This window comes from Ostrinia nubilalis, chromosome 9 (assembly GCF_963855985.1).
Source record: "Ostrinia nubilalis chromosome 9, ilOstNubi1.1, whole genome shotgun sequence".
In the NCBI taxonomy this organism is placed as follows: domain Eukaryota; kingdom Metazoa; phylum Arthropoda; class Insecta; order Lepidoptera; family Crambidae; genus Ostrinia; species Ostrinia nubilalis.
In genome coordinates, this window is record NC_087096.1 from 14,225,015 (window position 1) to 14,242,066 (window position 17,052).

The 17,052-nt window shown below is 37.0% G+C and overlaps 2 protein-coding genes across 2 annotated transcripts in view; one reads left to right on the forward strand and one right to left on the reverse strand.

The window, feature by feature from the left end:
- The window catches only part of LOC135074860 (uncharacterized), a 22,692-nt gene extending 20,718 nt beyond the window's left edge, over positions 1 to 1,974 (forward strand). Inside the window, exons 15-16 of the mRNA XM_063969241.1 lie at positions 1,409 to 1,581; positions 1,824 to 1,974. Of these exons, the coding sequence (XP_063825311.1) occupies positions 1,409 to 1,581; positions 1,824 to 1,958 (308 nt within the window). The 3' untranslated portion in view covers positions 1,959 to 1,974. The remainder of the gene's footprint in view (positions 1 to 1,408; positions 1,582 to 1,823) is intronic.
- On the reverse strand, positions 1,969 to 14,089 carry LOC135074703 (SLIT and NTRK-like protein 6). Its single transcript, XM_063969071.1, has 7 exons — positions 13,766 to 14,089; positions 12,413 to 12,871; positions 12,068 to 12,332; positions 11,593 to 11,979; positions 10,402 to 10,583; positions 3,250 to 3,349; positions 1,969 to 2,974 (listed from the first exon to the last, which is right to left on the reverse strand). The coding sequence occupies exons 1-7, from the start codon at positions 14,032 to 14,034 to the stop codon at positions 2,744 to 2,746; spliced, it is 1,893 nt and encodes a 630-aa protein (XP_063825141.1). The 5' UTR covers positions 14,035 to 14,089; the 3' UTR covers positions 1,969 to 2,743.
- Positions 14,090 to 17,052: the final 2,963 nt, after the last annotated feature.

The following is a 17,052-nucleotide window of genomic DNA, read 5'->3' on the forward strand; positions in this document are numbered from 1 at the left end:
TTAATTAGTAACTAATGCGATTATTTACAAAATATTCTTTGTATTTTTCATGTAAGGAAGTCAGCGTAAGGAATAAAGGATGATGGGCATATTGGGCGTTAAACCAACAGAAACAAAAAGTATACTAAATTAAAGCTTAATACTAGTACTTCATTTCATAGTATGACAACAATCCTGAAATACGCGGGGATACGGAGATAGAGGTCGTTGAATATGCAAAGTTTCCATAGTATTTCACATCACATTAGGGTAATAAAAATAGTATTAGGTCAATTATATTGCTTTTATCTATCATACTGAGACTATTGTATCATATCTTACTATCGATTCTATCGATTTTGTAAGTATGTATACCGAATAAATCATAATCGATTATTTATTCGATTGCAATAATCGATTATATTGCTGAAAATAAGGAATTGAATTAACAATCAAATGATAGTAATGATGGTAATCAATAAAATCGATTAATCGAATAGTTAATCGATAAATCTTTATTTGGCAATATCGATTAATAATCGATCCGTGATCGATTATGCGACAACACTACAACTTAACTGGTAGAAATCCCATTGAAACATGACTGTGTTCATGTCATTTCTCTAAATGGTACCTAGGTATGGTCCTACGCTTATAATGTAGAACATGGTTTAAATGGATAAATACCTAACTTAATGTATTTAAAATGTAAGTAGATAAGTAAGGTACCAGCTTTTGCCTGCGGCGTCGTCCGCATGCGAGGCGTTATATTAATTAATAATATTTTTTGTTTGCGCAATAAAGCACCTATCACTATTACACATTATGTCAATTTCCAAGCAAACCCGGGAGTTTTTGGTAGTTATTTATATGAAAATATATTTCTGATATTAAGTCCTAACAAATAATAGTAGTTACATTTCTGTTGGTTTTACGCCCAGATTCCATAGAAAAGTGCCCATCATCCTTTGAATCGAAATAAAATTGTCGCCGTTGTTCAGACATTTCGTTTGCGAATAAAAACAAATATCTCGACAACACAACCCCGAACACAACACTTCGCCGCTAAAGCGCCGCGCGAGCTGCCCGCTTGTTTCGAGAACGGGTCTGCGTTGCCCGCCCCGCTCCCGCGCCGCCGCCGCTCCCGCCCCGCTGCCCGCTAAGTTCGAAGCTGAGGCCTAACTTAAAAAAACTCTACACCTTAGTCAAAATATGTGGTATGGTTTAGCTATCGTCACATGGGTGTAAGGTGAAGAATTGAATCACCGTTCATTGCTTACAACAATAGTGTCAATAGTTCTTGTCGTCCCAGAAGCCAAAGCTTCGCTCTAATCTTAGTTTAACTATTTTCCGTATTTTTGTAACTCCTTTTTTGCAAATAGATAGTCATGTGTTTAAATAAATAAATAGATCCTTTTGTATCCCCAAGCTCAACAAACAGCAGTGGTAGAGCAGAACCTGACAGCAGTGATGCAAGGGATGGAGCCTATAGCGCGGTACAACGGCTATGGGGCGTGCCCGCTGCTGACGTCATACTCCAAGGGTATACTGGCGGAGTTCGTTTACGACAAGAAACCTTGGGAGACCTTCCCCTTTGACCAGGCAAGTAATATCAAATTCAAATGTCCCTTTTTTTGATTAGAAAATTCAAGTAAAGAAGCTATTCAATTTTTTTTCATGTCTTGATACTATTCTACTTTTGTATTAATTAAGCGTCCACCAGTTTTATCAGCATTCTTATTCTTCAACAGCTTTAAGTTTAACAATATTCGAGTTAAAACCCTAGATATGTTTCCCTACTTGTTTAGTAGATGGCGCTACAATCACAACAACTTTATTTACAGAGCAAAGAACGACGATTATTTTACCACGTGAAAACCAAAATACTGCCTTATATCTATTGGAAAAAAATGGTAACAGGAAAGTGGGATGGCCCAGAAAATCTTCGGAAAATCTTAAATCCTTTTGGAAACAAATAAAAATACGGAATCACAATCTTAAATTGTTTAATTTAAAAAAAACTTTACGTAACTGAATTTTTACTATTCTAAAATTAAAAGTAATTCTACACGGCGGGCTTTTCAACATAAAAGAAGCAAAATAAATTATAGAAACATTGGAAAGATTATAAAGCAGATTGAATATAAAAGTTATACACGTAGAACAAATAATAACAATCTGATGAATATTATTATCACAATATTATAAAACCATTTTACAAAATGATATCACACATTTTACTAACTAAATTTATTACAAATTACACCCTTCTTACAACATTTTATTATTTACAACACGATGGCATTATATGCCTCGATAAATATTTTAACATGCTAAATAATATTTTTAAATTATAAGAAACTCGCTACGAAGCTGAACTCATGCATAGTTTCAATATTTTGAGTTTGAATTAGTGACTGGTGATTACCTTGCAATTAAGAGTTTCAATCCATAATTTACAATCCTTTGATTGAATACTAACCTAAGATAGTAATACTGTCGGACGGACTGCGATGTTTCATTATTTTGGGAAAAAACGTTTGTTACACCAACCGGGCTAGGATGCGCGTCGTGATATACTTTATCGACGCCAAAATTATGGACAGAATCGATAAAATTGCGTGATAACCGCTTATCGCGGCGCGCAACCAGGGCCTACTGGTTTACCATACCATAGAATATAGAAGTGTAGTTGCAGGCAAAAATAAAGTTATGCGCCCTGACGACAGTGAGTATAGACTCAGTGTAACTACTTGGGATCACTTTAAGCCTTATTTAGCGCCTTGATTTGTTCAGTGTGGCCATTCGAGTTCATGTCAGCCGCATTTTGTTTCCTCCGCTTCATAGCCTTCCTTCGGATCGTGTATTTCCTTCTCGTCACTACAAGGTAGATGATCAGCCCCATTGCGATCAGTGAAAGGATTAGTATAGCAGCACTAAGTATTATTGTCATTGTGCTCATGTCAAGGAACGGATTTGTTGTTGATGATGCCATCTGTAAAGAGGAAATCAGTTTATGATTAAATTATGTTATAGGTGGGCTTAGCACAATGCCCTTGGGAATTCCCCGAGATAATAGCAGAAAGATAACAAGTCACATTTTTTTCCTTTAAGGTATTTGTTTACTCTTACCCAACTTTTAAACGAATTTGATTAATTACTTTAATGTTCAGGCCAAAATCATCAAACGTAAAACTAAATCAAGCAAAATAGGTATCAAAGGCACCCTATAAAACGGCTTTTTAAGTTTATTCGAATCTAGGTACTCACATGTGGTCCAGCTCTGAGGTAGTCCCCACACAAGGTCTGGTCGGTCCAGTTGTACCAATGCACCAGTCGTAACTGTTCCACTGCACGCGGAGAGCCACATCTGTAGATTTTAAAGGTCTTATTGAAATACCATTTTTATAATTAAATAAAAACAACAGATTACGCCAAAAATACCAGATAGACTGACTAAAAACCTAAACAAACCGTTAGCAGGCGACATTCCAATTAGTACGTAATCGTTAAACCAATTTGCTATTAAGAGCGTTTACGTCTAGCGTGGCATGTCAAGTTTAGGTAATTTCGATGCTATTTTTATTCACACTAAAATAATTGTGACTGTGTGCGTGTTCTCACGCTCTATAGTCAAACCAAAATACTTTGATCCACCATCGTAAAAGTGTGCCAGGCTGTCAAGTGACAGCTCAAGGAAACTATAAAATCTTCAAATCTTCCAACACCGACTCCATAATTATAAATCATGGTATACATTAGTCCTAATAAATAATAAATACGTAAATTCTTTATCAAATAGTAAATTATCAGAGGTTTTTTACTATTTTGAGAATATTTTATACAGCCTATGTTCAGCAGAAAAAAAATTGAATTTTAATGGTGAGAGATTTTTTCAAATCGGTTCTATTCAAAACAAACTTTTCCTGTTAACTATTCTTTTTTTATCCGGAAAATGCATAACATTTCATACCCACCAGCTGCGGGGGCAGCTAGTGGGTTATGTGGGGTTCTTCCTACCAGAAGGTGGGTAGCCCCTACACCCACTAAAAACCTGACTGTTTCTGCCATGATCCATATGAGTGATATGAGGGAACGCGGGACATCGCCATTGGCTGTTGCCTGTAGCATTCGTCCTTAGCCGCCACCAGACATCTCCATGTCTAGCGACCGAGGCCTGTTAGGAAGGGACAGTTGGAGACCATAAGCTGTCCTCTTGCGCCCAGGGTGTCGGCGGCGGATAACCGGAGTGTCGGCTGAGGCCTCTCGCTCCCGCTTTCTACTGCTTCTTTCTGTGAAAGAACACTTTCACAGAAAGTAAGCACACTATACCATAAGATTATTAATTTGTCTCATAAGAATATATTTTATACTAATGTAGATATTGTTTCCGAAAGCGAGCGGGTTCATTCCGTACCTGTACGCTTCATGCGTTCTCTAGCAAAAGCTGAAAACGAGTGTTCTGCCCTTTTGAGGGTAGTGTTTATACTGAGGTCTTTGCTTTTTGCATCGCTGCGGCACACAGCACTCTGACGCAGGGAACTATTTGAAACGCTAGTCATCTTTATCTTCTGTTGTTTTGTCACTTTTGTTATGTTGCAACTGTTGAAATTATTACTAACCTGTGTAACAAAATACTAGTGGTGTCACCTAGTGTGTTTCTTGACTAACTAACTTTATTTCGATATTGAATTGAATTTCAATAGCAACTATACATAATGTGTGTGTTAAAAGCATTAAAAAAGTGTGTGTTACAACAAATAAACAATTAATCTATCTATCTCACGCCTCTTCCCGATTGGTAGGGAGAGGTCATTTCCAACCGCCGCTCGTTCGCTTAGGCTGGGTACTGTTGGAGCGTGTCAGTCTGCTGCGGTGACTCACGTGCCAAGACTGCAGTGTTAACTGACAACCATCTACAGGCTCTCGGCCTATACGATGGAGGAATGGCCCGAAGCACCCATGGCCCGGTAGAACCTGGGTCGCCCTATTTATTTATTTATTTAAAATCTTTATTGCACACATAAAAATACAGTGGCTATGTGTGAGGCGATCATGCCGTCGCACCCACTCCTCTAATACAGGCAGAACTGCCTCTATGGTGCGACGTAAAATTTGGCTGACGGCCAGGCGTACCCTTCAGCACTCTAGGGCCTAGATCCTCAAGCCTCTACCTTTTGGTTTCCACCTCTCGTGGTGCACGTCGGTCATTCTCACGATTAGGCGTTCTCAGCCTAATTACCATATCATTTTTGAAATTTGGCTTAATTGACTTAAACGCATTTAAATATGAAACACATGAAAAGTACGAATTTAACAATCGTTAAGGCGTCAAATTATTCCAAGCGGTTTTCGCGTAAATGAGACCCAAAAATTTTATGGTCACGGTAATTAGATAAGGCTAATACTTATTCTAACGGTAATTAGAAAAAATATGTAAAATAGCAAGAAAACAATATCTTGCATTGATAAATTTGTATATAAATATATAGCGTCATAAAAAATGCTGTAGGTACACTTAATAACCCTTTGAAAAAAGGAAAACACTCATTTCTATTATTTATTGTATCAAGATATTTTCAGTATACTGCAATAATCGAGGCTATAACAGGAACACTTAGTTTCGCCCAGAAGGGGCTACGTGTCACATTTGATCAGAATCTTAATCATCATTTATTTGATTTCAATGTGGTACAAACGATTTAACGTACAGATAAATGGATCAGGAGATCTCACAAATTTAATTTTTCGGATATGCATATGTCGAAATTTTTTTTAATGATTTAAGTGATTTTTCCTCTTTTTAATCTATCTGCGATCAGCCATCACCCATTATCAGATTAAATTGAATTTGTAATAATGACAGTTCCAGCTCAGCATATCCCATGATTTGTCACCTCGATTCTTTTACAATAAGTTTTCAGATTGATGCTATTCTCTTTCTCCTGAGCTTAAATGCAGAAGTCTTAGAATTTAGAAGGGATGCAGAAAATAGATTTCATGAGGGTCTAGTCTTTGGTTGTAAGCTTTACAGGATTTTCCACACCCTCTTTGACGTTTGGTATCACTTCAGTGGACTTTGTAAACCAAGGCTATTTTGAAAACGTTAAAGCATTTCTACATTTGCGAGGCTAAGTCGATGCCATAATATGTCTACATGGGTTTTAGGATGCATTTGTATATAGTTTGTTCTCCAAGCTTCTTCTGTCCAGTACCCATTGCATATCACGAAGTTTTTTCTATGCATAACAAAGCAGGTAGGATGCAGTTTAGGATGGTACAAAGTGCCTTTACACTCTTGCCTTGAAAAGTCCCATTGTCTGTTGATTTGTTCTCTTTTGTTCTTAATGTGATCACGCCAGGTAAGTGTTACTGTTGGACAATCTCATCTTCTTAGGGCAAAGGTATTATGGATAGATTTTAATGGTATTATATTAGAATTAATTAATGATTTAAGATGTTAATATCAATTATACTAATAGTAAAAATAAATATCTGGTACGAGACATGTTTCATGCAGGGGTGACATCTCCTGGCCATCAGAAAGCCCCGATTTCACTCCAGGTAACTTCTTTTTGTGGGGTCACCTTAGGGGTTAAAATATACTCTTAAATCCAACAAACATGCAGCAACTGAAGCTGAACATTCGTCATGAAATCGAATCTATTTCGAGGTTACTCTAACGAAAGTTTTTTAAAGTTTTGATTGTCAGATTGGAAGAAAAGTCCGTACAGTTGTTATGCGAAAGTCTAGGTATATTTCATATTTTATCATCATACTTATTCAATCGTGAGTGCAATTTGTAGGTAATAATTTCATACAACGGTGATTATAAATATACGGTAATTAGTACATGGAAATTATAAAACGATAGTTTTTCTTCAAAATTTCCAAAATCTTCAGTGTATGGAAATACTGTCTTACTACAACGTATGAAGGCCAAAGTACTGAATCTTTTTAAATTAACAACGTGAATCTACCTTCAAAAATCGAGTATAAAAATAAGGACATGGTAAATAGAAAAATTGAAAACCAAAGATATGGTAATTATACTCTTACGCAATTCATCGACGGTACGCCAACGCAATAGACGTCTACTTGCTAACAGGTCTTAGAACTAACTAAGGGCTCGCGCCGCGCGCGTAAATGATGTGTCAAATATTATTATTTAGGCTTGTGTGCCCAAAAACAGAAAACGTCACGGGAATTAGGACTTTCGCTCGGACAAGCAGTTTTTTAATTCTAATTATTTACAGAATGGTTCTATTGAATAGATATTTTGCTATGCGTAAGACAATCTTTTGTACTCTTTAAAATGTTGAATGGAGTAAACCAAATCTATACGACATAAAAATTACAGCCAAGTTTTAACATTAAGTCGGTGTGCGGACGCGAAACGGTAATTAGAGAACAGAGGTTCATGAAATTAATTAAGTTACAAATACTTAAAATAGAGGCCTATGATTTAATGCACAACTGGATAGGGTTGTTAAGTAACATATAAAAATACTTGCATGTCTCTAATTTGTCATTTTTAACGATTTAACAGCCCGGACACGCAAAAACTAGCTCATCTGAGAATGGCCGACGTACACGTACATTTCCCCTTGGGACCTATGGTCACCTCGCAACTGGCGTCTATTCTCGGTTGTCGACACTAGCTTTGTCGCCACTGAGGATAAATGGCATAAATAATAAATCGATTGTCACCAGTGGCGACACATACTTTCCCAGTTGTAGCTACAGGCTTTCTCACAACTTATGACAAATTAGAAAAATACATCCCAATTATGCCTAGTGGGGACGTACACAAATATTGACGCAAATGTCATCGTGCATGGCATACGTAAAGTAAAAGTCAAGTAAGACCAGATGAATACAAATATTATTAATTTTATTTTGAACTAGCGGCCGCCCGCGACTTCGTACGCGTGGACCTCGTTTTACTCCTTAGTTCGTAAAATCTGTTGTTTGATATCATGTTGATAGATGGCGTTTCACGGCTTCCCCCGCATGAATTTTTACGAACGTCAAAAACAGTAGTTTGTCCAGCGCTGTAGATTTTAACCAATGACGATAGATTGCACTTTTTAGACACGTCTTATTTATTTATTGAAATTTATTTGTCACATATCGTCATACATTATAGCCTATATGTTAATATGGGTTATAAACAATAATACTGTAAAGTTTCAACAAAATCCGTTCAGTAGTTTTTGAGTGAAAGAGTAACAAACATCCAGACATCCAAACTTTCGCATTTATAATATTATATTAGTAGGAAGGATAGTAGGATTGTTATACGTCGCCACTAATGACAATATTTTTTTTCCCATTTATCCTCAGTAGGGACATAGTCAGTGTCCACAACCAGGAATAGACGGACTGCGGATACTATGCGGTATCCACGAATTACCTCAGCCTGTGCCTCAGTGATATCATGCGTTGCGCTTTTTTCAACAGTAGGATGCTCCACGACTACACAGCACTGTGCCATACTCGAGCCCCATATAGGACCAACGCGCGACGCAAAAGTATAGTCAGCGACTCAGTGCGGCCGGGCCTCCGAGATTAGGCATCAACCGGCTTAGTGCGCCGGCGGTAGCCAAAAGCTGAGGGGTGAGACGATTCAAGTGGCCGTCAAATGACCACTGTCCAACTAACTACAATCCGAAGTACCTACCGCAAAGATTTTCCGACTGTAATATGTTGTGTATGTTCCCCCTACAACTAGGTGGGACCCTGCTGGCAGAGCATTCCTATTAACTATTCTGTAACCACCTATTTATGGCAAATAAATTGTTAGTATTATTCCTCTTTATAATATTAGTATACATACATAACTTGCTGTTCCAAATTTTCCTCATTCGTTTTCGTTTCATCGCTAAAAATAACTTAATTTTATTTTTCATTACGTCTGAAATAGAATTTGTTGTAAAAATAGACTGTAATGAAAAATAACAATAAAATATTTTAATTACCACGTGATCGCAAAATCTACCACCAAGATTTTGCGGATACACTATAAAAGTCCAGCTACCTGTCAAAGATCAACGTACGCGTGACACATGTCAGCAGAGCACCGAGCGACGTGACCTCACTCTGGAACGCCTCGAGGCGGACTGAATTTGTACGATTCGTGCGCGGCGATTTATAGTACTTTTCAAATACTCATAGAAAAAAAATTACAATGAATTATTTTAAATTTCAAAGTAAATATTTTAGATAAGATATTCTTTTATTATATTAAGCTATTTTTGTGTTGAATAAAGGAAGAATATTGGTGAAAAAATCACTTTGATTTTTGGGTATTTCACGTTCTTTTAATTTGTGATTTCTTATTGTAAAATGCTTAAATCTAAAAATTTTCTCAGATAACTATTTGCCCAAGGATCTATGCTATAGGATATAAATGTTTGTTAAATCGTTTTCACAATATTTTTATAAAAATTTCAGCTTGTAAACTGACGCTAAAGTGGAAATTTACAAAACCTGTATGGACTTATCTTGATAGAATTCTTAAATACTAAACTAATCGCAATATTTTCTCAATTAACTATTTAGACGACGAAATTGCCTAACTATTTATGCCTATAACATATTTGTAATATTACTGGTTAATGATTGTAACGAGTTGAAAAAGTACTGTTTTTGCGCCAAACGGCGTAAACGCTCTTAAGTAGAACAAGTTAGACTATTTGACCTACCTAGTGATTACTAAGTACTTAATATAATATAAATAAAGCTTTTGCCCGCGGCTTCACCCGCGTGAAATTTAGTTTGTCACATGTCGTCATAAATTATAGCCTACTAGCTTTCCGCCCGCGGCTTCGCCCGCGTGGAATTTTGTCTGTCACAGAAAAACTTTATCGCGCGCGTCCCTGTTTCAAAAACCGGGATAAAAACTATCCTATGTTCTTTCCCGGGACTCAAACTATCTCTATGCCAAATTTCATCAAAATCGGTTGCGAGGTTTAAGCGGGAAAGCGTAACAGACAGACAGACAGACAGACAGACAGACAGACAGACAGACAGACAGACAGACAGACAGAGTTACTTTCGCATTTATAATATTAGTTGGGATATGTTAATCTGGGTTATAAACAATAATACTGTGAAGTTTCAACAAAATCCGTTCAGTAGTTTTTGCGTGAAAGAGTAACAAACATCCATACATCCAGACATCCAAACTTTCGCATTTATAATATTAGTAGGATATATTTAAAAAAATATAATAGAGTTTATCCGATAAAATCGTTTATCGATGGAAAGTGAAAAGAAAAGTTATTAACGGTATTGGGATTTTTGTTACAATAATAACTTTAATGGTATAACCATTGACTGTTCTGGTATAGGTAGTCTGACAATGATGATGAACTGGAGATAAACATCGAGCGAATAAACGAACTCTCACTTCCGTACCTCACATTATCGAGCAGGTACGCGTTAGCCTTATACAACAGCGGAAGCAGCTGGTCCAGCATCCACTGCAGTTCGCAACCGCAATGCCAAGGGTTGTGCTGCAGGTTCACACCCTCGCTTACTGATCCCCACTGCAGAAGATCGCGAGGCAGCCGAGTCAAGTTGTTGTAGCTGACGTCCAGCTGGAAATTTTAAGAATAGGAATGCTTTATTCAGCATAAAAAACATTAAACTACCAGCTGGTCCTAACTACAAGGTGTCCGCTCAGCAATATTCGCGTCATAACAAACGCCACGTCGAGAAGCTGGTTTTCAGTGGGAACCAACACACAATGAGGATTGCGGATTGCGCGCCCTCCTGACCGAGACCATATCGAGGCGGTTTGATGATGCGTAGACAATAAAATTTAAAATACTCTATTACAGACTAGGCCGGCTCTCCTCGCAGACTACCAGCCAAGAAGGCGCGCAACAACACGTACGAACAACCTTATAGTATCCGAGCTTGGTAACTACAACCTGATCTGCTAACTGCGCACCTCACTAAATGCGACTCTCCCTCGCACTTCCCGCGTTCGCCCCGTGTCCGTACCAGAACGTCGAAGTGACGTCACGGCTGTCAGGTGCGCAGTTAACTCGATCGGGTTGTAGGTTGGAGACCCTTTCAAGATTGCCTAACTAAAAGTAAAAGTACTAAAGAGACTCAAATTGATTCCTAAATATTTGAGCTATAGCGAAAGAGTGCAAGCTTTATAACTGCGCTTGAATAAAGATGATACTTGATCATTTCTGAGTTCATCTTCTGAGGTCTGCATCCTGTTCGGGGTAACGGCCTAATTACCACATTAGCCTTGAGATTATACTTCGAAAAACTAGTACTTCTAACTTCTATTTTTGTTAGGTGCGCAAACACGAAGGTACCTATATCAGGTTTTATACCATCGTTACTGATACCACTGTTTGTTTTGCCTGGAAATTACGTTCAATGTCATAAAGGGATACAAGCCCTACGCGTATCTTGTACCTTGAGGTGTGACGTTTGTTTGCTTTTGACCTACACGGTTAGATAAGGTATTCTAGATAAGTGTTTACAAACATAGAAAGGTTGCCTGTTGGTTAGTGACTTACTTCTTTTTGTTCTTTAAAATGTCTGTTTGGATATTCCAATAATTATTTTTACTAATTTACTCACCATACAAACATCAGTTCCTTCAAAAGCGTTCTCATGTATCGAGCTTAGTGATCTGCAGTTCGACAAATATAGATAAAAACACTTCGATACATCGTCTTTCTCGTCCACCCCTCGCCCGACGACATTTGTAAATGCCTTTTCTTCAACATTTTCCAGTTTTGGAAGATCATTTAGAAACAATTTCTTCAAAACTATAACGTTTGGAAAATAAATCTTATCTATTATATTCCCATCCAACCTGAGATCTTCCAAATTCGGGAAATTTAGTTCACTCAGAGTTTTAGGAATTTCCTGAAGTAAATTGAATGACAAATCCAAAATGAACAGTTGTGGCAAGGGATTCGCGATGTCGAACTCCTTGATCTGATTTCCACCAAGATATAAAATCTGAAATGAATTTGTTACAATAGTTACAGTAACCAAACATACCTACTTCTTAATTCACTGTTAAGAACCTAAAATCAAGAAAACTTACCTCTAAGTAGGAGAAGCTTGTATCAGCATCGTATAAAGTTTCTAATCTGTTGTAGGATAAATCTATGTACTTTATACCACTGGGGAAAGTTGGCCAATGCCTCATCGAATTTATCTTCAAGATGCAAATTTCTAAACTCGGCGGCAGATCAAAAACTAGAGTTATGTTGTTGCTTCCCAAATTCAACTCCTTCAAATTCGTGAATGATAGAAATGATTTGTCTTCTACCAATTCAATTTTATTGTTGGACAGATCCAAGAATTCCCTGTAACAAAATGCTATTTAACAATTGACGATCGAAAATTATACGTTGCCACTGAAGTATTGGCGTATTGGCTTACTCACAAGTTGTTGTTATCAGGAAATGAGTGCGTCATCACCGACCGGATCTTGTTGCCTTTCAACGATAGCCTCTTCAATCCAGTCAAGCCATTGCCACTGGTCTTCTGCAGCATCAAGTCGAATATATTGTTCTTTCCCAGATCCAGCTCCTCTAAGGCCGGCAGTTGCAATATCGCTTCTATCGGCATCATTGTCAGCTGGTTGTTTTGTAAGTTTACCCTCTTTAGATTGTTCAGGTTCTTGAAACATAGCTGATTGATTTCTGATATCTTGTTGTCTGAAAGGTCCAAGTCTTCCAACTGCTCAATGCCTTTCAACAAGTCGAAGGTTATGGACCTGATTTTGTTACTAGCGAGGGATAGTTTCTTCAGGTTAGGGACGTGGCTGAATGGTTCTGGCCAGTATATCTCGATGGCGTTGTTGGGAAACTGCAGAGATTCTACCTGAGAATTTGGTGGTAGCCTGTAAAGAATCTTAGTCATACATTTTTGGTTACAGTTGCTGTTACATTAGTCAAATGCAATAACTACAAAACCCATCGGTCAAGACTATAGTATAAGTACCTGCCATTATCTTTGATAATTACTCGCACCTACGCTTACAATACATGGAAGTATTTGTGTCACACATGCGATAAATATTGATAACTTTTATTTGACTTATTTGAAAACTGATTCACCTGTTCAGCAACTTTACTTTTGTCAATGGTGAATGAAAGGGTAACTCCCTTTTATACATTCCCATGATACTTATTACATAATTCCGTAATCAGACTATCAGGATTTAGGAAATCACCAATTCATCAATGAAATCAAACATGCTATAGGTACGAGTACCTACTTGGTTATTGACTCATTATTTGGGTTATTTTTATACTAGTAACTAAGTTACATTATTTACCGTTACTAGCTAAAAACATACTAAAAGTTCAATGCCCGGGTTATCTGCGAAAAACTAGAACTGCATACCTAGACTAGTGTTCGAAGCTGTCACATCAATCAGATCTTGTGCGAACATTGTTTACTGTCTGCCAGGAAGGACCGATGGCAGTTTAACTTGCGTCAATATTGCGATCTAAGCACGGTAAGATAACCGTATAATAATAATATTGTCCTAGACTCAACAGATCATCCAAAATTATGTTTAATGTTACTGCGCCTACATTAATTTAAACCATTTGGGGCACCTATCCGTAACTGCAGAAGAATAGAGGTGTATGTAAAATGAATGTTAAGGATAACAATAACTTATTGCTGTAAATATCTGCCTGGTCTAATAATGATTCTTGTTGCAGAATGGACATGACTCATCTAAGTACTTACTTAGGTAAATAATATACACAAACACATGACTTACTTGCCCAAAGTGTTGAGCTGCAGTCCTTCGAACGTCGCGGATATCTTCAGTCCATTCGTGTTCTGCGGCCACTCTATCTTGTCCAGATCCGTCACATTCTTGATCCTGTCCCACTCGGAGCACAGTATATTGAACACCAAATGCGTCCCATCGAAATCGTTGATCTCGCTACAAACGCACACATCACACAGCTTTATGGCTTGGAACGGTTCAGGGTCTTGGCACAGCCGGTAGTCGATTAAAAAAAGGAGGAATATGAAAACTCGCATGTTTTCAGTCGGTGCGAGGTGGTCGGGCGTGAAACGGCGACTGATAAGAGATATCTATCGTTGTCTTATCGCGCGATCGGTTTCATCACTGCTAAAAGTGACGCGGTAGTAGCAGGATTGGCGTCCTAGGCGTGGGTTAGCGATGCCCACTCGAATCGCAAGCGCATCATTATGTGGATCATAATAATGTTTACTTTGATAAAAGGGAAGTGAAATCTAGCTGAAGTCCTTAGTTATTTTATCACGAGTGATGACTGGACACTGTTAATATCAGAGGCCATGGTCAAATACGTAAAATTGTGTAGGAGTTACTCTTTTAGGAACAAATCCGTGCCAATTAGTCATTCAATAAAATTGACACAACGAAAGAGAATGTAACTAAGAGATATCAAATAGATATTAAATTAAAACGTTCGTTTAAAAAATAAAATTTATTCTTGCAACAACTTAACAATCATAGTAAACTGTTAAATAGGACTTCGTGTACTTAAGTTTCAAAGATACAAAACTATGTACATTCACAATAATTATGCTATACTTACTATGGCAGTCGATAGTTGGAAGACTAATTATTATACATTGTATTAAGGCCGGGTAGCAGAGAAAATGGCGAAAATGAGGTTTTCATTTTTCATTTTTGAGGTACTAACACTAACAGTAAAATTAAAGGCTAAGATTTTTATTGGGCATAGTTGAGGATATTTTCTAGGGCTATTAACGGATGGAAACACGATTTGATGAAGTTGACTCGATAGAATAAATTCCCAAAGTTACCTCTATTCGTTTTCTATTTATGGTTTTATTTTTAAAATAAGCGATTTAAGATTCTAAATCTTTTACTAAACTAAAGTTCAGAAATAACTTGAGGGCTTTTAACGGATGAAATTTTTATATTGCGTCTTATTTAGTTACTATGTTAAAAAATGTGGAAAAAATCGTCCATGACGGCTTGGACAATCTCAATCAGTCGCGCGGTGGCGCTTACGGAGGACGGACGCGTGTCAGTTTTTTGGCCGTGACAGTTCGCGATTTGTCAATATTTTTGACAATGATGACTTTGATGAGTCACAGTATAATAATATCAGTGTTACTGGAGAAAGCTTAAATTTTTGATAATTAAGAATTATCAATTTTGTCTACCTATTTAAATTTAAATCGTTCGCATCCTTTTAAACGAAGACTCTACTCATGATACATAGTACATTCCTCAAATATGAGACAAAACCAATGAGTTAAAATTACATTTTAATAGTACCTACATACAATCGTCTTACACTCTTTAGAAGAGCACACTGACACAAATAAATAATAAAAAATACTGTCTAAGGTCTGTAGCTAAAGGTCTAAGCTGTAAGATAGAAGAATCTTCTAGCCAAAAAGATGGCAGATGCAGCAGATGTCAACGGATTTAAAACTGGAGTTCATATGACTCCTTGTAGACTTGAGTCTCTAGAGCGTCCCTTCCTCCACCATGCGTAAGAATGTTTCAAAAATACTGTCTAAGGTCTGTAGCTAAAGGTCTAAGCTGCAAGATAGAAGAATCTTCTAGCCAAAGAGATGGCAGATGCAGCAGATGTCAACGGATTTAAAACTGGAGTTCATGTGACTCCTTGTAGACTTGAGTGTCTAGAGCGTCCCTTTCTCCACCATGCGTAAGAATTTTCACAAAAATACTGACTAAGGTCTGTAGCTAAAGGTCCACGCTGCAAGATGGAAGAATTTTCTAACCAAAAAGATGGCAGATGCAGCAGATGTCAACGGATTTAAAACTGGAGTTGATGTATGGAACGGTTGCTTTTTTGTAACCTTTATAATTTGGTCGGCTTATAGAAGAATTCCTGATATTTTTTTGCAGTTCGATAACTTTCTTGATGATTAACTTGATGGTTAATAAGTTACTATTAGTATAGTTAGTATTATTAAGTGATTTCTTTGGTTATGTACAAGTTTTTTATGTAATTATTACCACAGAGAAGAGGGTACACTTCTAATACAGGTTTTTATAAACTTAAAAGAAGTTGTACCAAACCCTGTAATGATAAAACTTGTAACTTCAATAAAGGAATTTATTTATTTATATTTATTATTTCTTATAAGTCGTAATATAAAGCTGAAATTAACAGGATAGCTTATTCAACGAACATTTTAATTTGTCCATTGTACGCCATGTTCCCTTGTTATAAGGAAATCGCGTATTCGGCCACGAAAGTAAGACTGTTAAAATAAATTAGATTTCTTGAAATCTCTCTTTTGCGCAAAGCCACATCATTTATATTTACTTTTACTGTGGTTATAAAGGTGTACCAAGGGTACATGCTACACCTTTTTATTCTATTGTAAGAATACTGGTTTACTCACAAATCCGTTTTATCTGATTTTCGAAATCTTTTAATTACACTGGTGTTTATCATTCGTTCCGGGATAGAACGACATTAAAAAAAAAATTTGCCAGGGTAATGTTTGAAACGTTACCCCAGCAAAATCTGTTTTTTCCTAATAACTTTAAAACTATAATTTGAACGAATTTTGCTATTAGTGGACAAATTTCTGCTCACGATGGACTAATTATCTGTTATACTCTCGACTCTCTAAAGCACAACATTTATAAAAATTTTGCTGCAGTAATGCACTCCAGTAGGCCTAAGATGCGCGCCGCGATAAGCGGTTATCACGCCATTTTATCGATTTTGCCCATACATTTTGACGTCGATAAAAGTTATCACGGCGCGCATCTTAGGCCTACAGGTAACCGTGTGTGATGCTCATTGCTCATAGTGATTTTCGATACAGAGCCCCGTACATACGTTATACATAAATTATGGAAAGAAAACACCCAGACCAATACAAACAAATATGTATGCAATTTTAGTATGATATTTTTATTTATTAATAAACAAAAAGACTGAACAAAATTGATGCGTGTACTGATTAATGTAATTAACCTCATGCAAAGTTTCGTGAATTGAAACAACTATAATTTATTATCCAAGCTCTAAATAATCGCTACTACGAGTAACT